A 3,720-nucleotide genomic window follows, 5' to 3' on the forward strand; every position below is an offset into this window, starting at 1 on the left:
ATGACTGTGGGATATTTTTAACTTTTTTGTCCGCGTTTGTGGCATGTGACACGTTAGTGTTATTTTTGGGTCATTAAAGTAAAAATTGTTCAAGGAGTTAAATGAGATAAAAGAAGTTCTGAGGATAATGTGCAAAACCCCTCAATTTTCAAAGGATTTTTGTGGAATTAAATAGTCAAAGAGGGTTATGCCAAAAAAGTACAAGGTTAAGGGGGATTTTGTGAAATTTAACCTTGACTTTATTTCTTGATAAAGATAATTGTATAAATTTTACATATGACAATTTATGGTATGAGATATTTAACTGATTCGGTGCATATATGACACATTTCTGCTCTATGAGAGGAATAAGGTATACATGGAACATTTTAGGACTTAAGAGAAATGTTAGGGTTAGAAAATCCACACTGATGAATGAAAGAGAGATGATTAATTTATATGTGAGTACTTGATTTCATTCCTTCACAAAAGAAGCACTTAACTGCATTTTAACATATTTTATGACATGTGATAAGGAGATAATTGTAACTCATGTTCGACACATACGAGACATGCATCTTCATTCTTTACAAGTAAAGATGCAAAACGATAATGATCCACATGGAACATATTTAGTGTGTAAGATTTCTTTTTTTTTTCCGTGCAGGAACCGATAAGCGTTGCAATGCCTAATAATTAGAAATTAAGGATAGACATGCTGTAGACACCGATCGACCCTTTGCTTTTTAAACTAATGCCTCAAGCTCCAACCACTAGGCCATGTAGGGGTAAAATAAAAATATATTTTATAACATATATTTGTCCTTGGTTTTTCCTTCGAAACTTCTGAATATCAAAAGGATTTTTTTTTCCTTCCCTTTTTTATGTCCTGTAATGATATGAAAGTACACGACACCCTTGATACGTATTGGCGCATGTATCTTCGTTGTTCTGCACTTCAGTTCCTCAAGCTATTTTCTGGAAAACAAAACAGAAGCCCCGCAGATGAAACAAAGGACACCTTTACTTCAAAGAGTAAATGATTTCGAACATCTCAACCCATTAGCTTAGCACCTTGTAATGTATAGATCCATGAAACATACCACCGGATGCATAAGAAATTTTCTTCAATTCAAAAGAAAAAGATCTTTGCAAAGACTGAACATTTGAAATGCCCTAGTAATTCAATGGAGAAAATGGATAAATAAAAGGACACTGAGCTAACTAATTAACAATCGCATTCTCATTTAATTGCATAACTTTATATAATTGGCAACTTATTACCCGTATATCCATCTACTTACTTATATATCGATGCAAAAAGAACTGGAATCAATTCTAATTAAGCCCCCCATATTTTCTATAAGCTCCTGGCTACTTATAAACACTATATCCTAAAGACTAGAGCTAACAAGAGCTGACCAATTGTCGACCCCCGTGACATTCTTGAGCCCTACGTCCGTAAAATCTATCTTTGAGTTGCTGAAGCTCCATGTAGTGCACTGATGGATTGCCATTCCTCAGCAACCCTAGCAGATGCGAGAAAAGATCGATATCACACGCGATCCTCAGAGCTCCATCATAAGAATGCCCAAACTCCTCCACCGAAAAATTAAGGAGGTCTTCGAACAATGGATGGTTCAGAAAATGTGCATCCAATTCAAGCCTCTGTGGCTCTTCAACTCCGACGTAAACCCAAATGCTGCCTTCTTCGAGATCATCAGCAAAGCTCTTTGCTCCGCAGAAGAGCAACTTCTTCAGTTCGCGTGCTATCGCCATTCTATGCCCTCTTCTTCTTCTTGGATTATGTTTGACAAGTTAATTAATTTTGTATTGAGGTGAGATGGGGGGGTTATGGTGAGGTTTTTATAGGGAAAAATTAGGAGAGGTTTGATGCTGAGCCAATCAATAACAGGGATAACTAAGAATAGAATAAGTGGTGTTGTGAGCCTGTGGAGGACAGAGGCAGGAATGTGATAGCTAAAGTAGAGGAGAGAGGAGAGGAGAGGAGAGGTTGCTTAGTTTGAGGGAAATTTGGTTGTCGTGCGATGGAGAGAATTAATGTGCAACATTGGATTCATTGCACCGAAGTCTTTGTAACACCCTGGCCTCCTGATGAATCAAGCCGCGGAACTCTATCGTCACACTAATAAGGGCTAGTTTGGCAAGAGAAGTTTGAGAGTAAGGGTGGCAATTGGGTCAGATAGGACGAGTACATGCCGGGTTGAATCTAGATTGATTTATTTGTCATAGCATTTAATGAATGGGAATCTCGATCAATACCTGTCCTTCTTAGTAACCAGGCTGGAACCAAACAAAGTAGTTCATAATACGCTTAGGTAAATTAGACGATTTATTAAATATATCCCCTTGCTCTTATATGTGATCAATGATCAAATTGCAAACAATTATTCATGTGCTACATGATTAATAATGCCAAAGTAAGAACAATTATTCACATGTTATATGATTAATAATTACACACAACGTGACGATCTCTCATCAACTAAAATTCAAGTAGTTCATAATACGCTTAGGTTAATTAGACGATTTATTAAATAGGTCAGATAGGACGAGTACATGCCGGGTTGAATCTAGATTGATTTATTTGTCATAGCATTTAATGAATGGGAATCTCGATCAATACCTGTCCTTCTTAGTAACCAGGCTGGAACCAAACAAAGTAGTTCATAATACGCTTAGGTAAATTAGACGATTTATTAAATATATCCCCTTGCTCTTATATGTGATCAATGATCAAATTGCAAACAATTATTCATGTGCTACATGATTAATAATGCCAAAGTAAGAACAATTATTCACATGTTATATGATTAATAATTACACACAACGTGACGATCTCTCATCAACTAAAATTCAAGTAGTTCATAATACGCTTAGGTTAATTAGACGATTTATTAAATATCAAATTTACCACCTCGCTCTTATATGTGATCAATGATCAAACTGTAAATAATTATTCACGTGCTACATGATTAATAATGCAAATCTGCAAACAATTATTCACATGCAATATGATTAATAATTACACATGGACTGGCGATCTCTCGCCGACTAAAATTAAAGTACTTCAAAGTACTGCATAGTTAGTTTCAAAATTTAATTATACTATTATTATTTAAATAAAACTTTATTTATAATTGTTATCCTCTCACATGCAACATCATATACCAATATATATAAGCCAAGAAATTATAATAATTTCTATATCACTTTTATCTCTTTCTATAGGCATGTGCCTTTGCTATTAGATTAGATTAGATTATTTTAAAGCAATTAATTATATTGTATATCTGATCTTTTTTAGATCAAGAAATTACAATAGCTTTCACAGTACTTTTATCTCTTCAACAAGTATGTGTCTTTGTTACTTTCTTCTTATTAGAATAGATTAGATTGTTTAAGAATTATGAATTATAAAATTGCAACATTTTTCATAGTACTTTCATCTATTTTCTTCTTATTAGATTAGATTAGATTATTTTAAAGTAATTAATTATATTGTATGTTTGATTTCTTTTTAGATCACAAAGTTTAATTATACTATTATTATTAATTATATTGTATGTTTGATTTCTTTTTAGATCACAAAGTTTAATTATACTATTATTATTTAAAGAGATACTGTTTGTATAAAAGTCAAAGAGAATCTCACACATTCTTTGATCTCAATGCCAATTATAATACTTATAAATGAGTTTTTGTTAAAATAAATTTTAT

General features: G+C 33.2%; 1 protein-coding gene across 2 annotated transcripts; it reads right to left on the reverse strand.

The window, feature by feature from the left end:
* Nucleotides 649-2,080, reverse strand: LOC109843106 (auxin-induced protein 6B-like). Of its 2 annotated transcripts, none has more exons than XM_020412041.1 (2): nucleotides 1,402-2,080; nucleotides 649-957 (listed from the first exon to the last, which is right to left on the reverse strand). In XM_020412041.1, the coding sequence occupies exons 1-2, from the start codon at nucleotides 1,756-1,758 to the stop codon at nucleotides 946-948; spliced, it is 369 nt and encodes a 122-aa protein (XP_020267630.1). In that variant the 5' UTR covers nucleotides 1,759-2,080; the 3' UTR covers nucleotides 649-945. The 2 variants fall into 2 exon arrangements, with proteins under 2 accessions (XP_020267630.1, XP_020267629.1); XM_020412040.1 differs by lacking the exon at nucleotides 649-957 and adding an exon at nucleotides 964-1,155.

The sequence above is a fragment of the Asparagus officinalis genome, chromosome 5, assembly GCF_001876935.1.
Source record: "Asparagus officinalis chromosome 5, Aspof.V1, whole genome shotgun sequence".
NCBI classification, from domain to species: Eukaryota; Viridiplantae; Streptophyta; class Magnoliopsida; order Asparagales; family Asparagaceae; genus Asparagus; species Asparagus officinalis.

Bases quoted from the DNA above. Each gene is read 5' to 3' on its own strand.
- LOC109843106 (XM_020412040.1), bottom strand. From the start codon at position 1,758: ATGGCGATAGCACGCGAACTGAAGAAGTTGCTCTTCTGCGGAGCAAAG. The intron at 1,156-1,401 runs GTCAGCTCTTGT...TTGAATTACTAG, and splicing joins GTCACGGGGGTCGACAATTG to GGCATTTCAAATGTTCAGTC.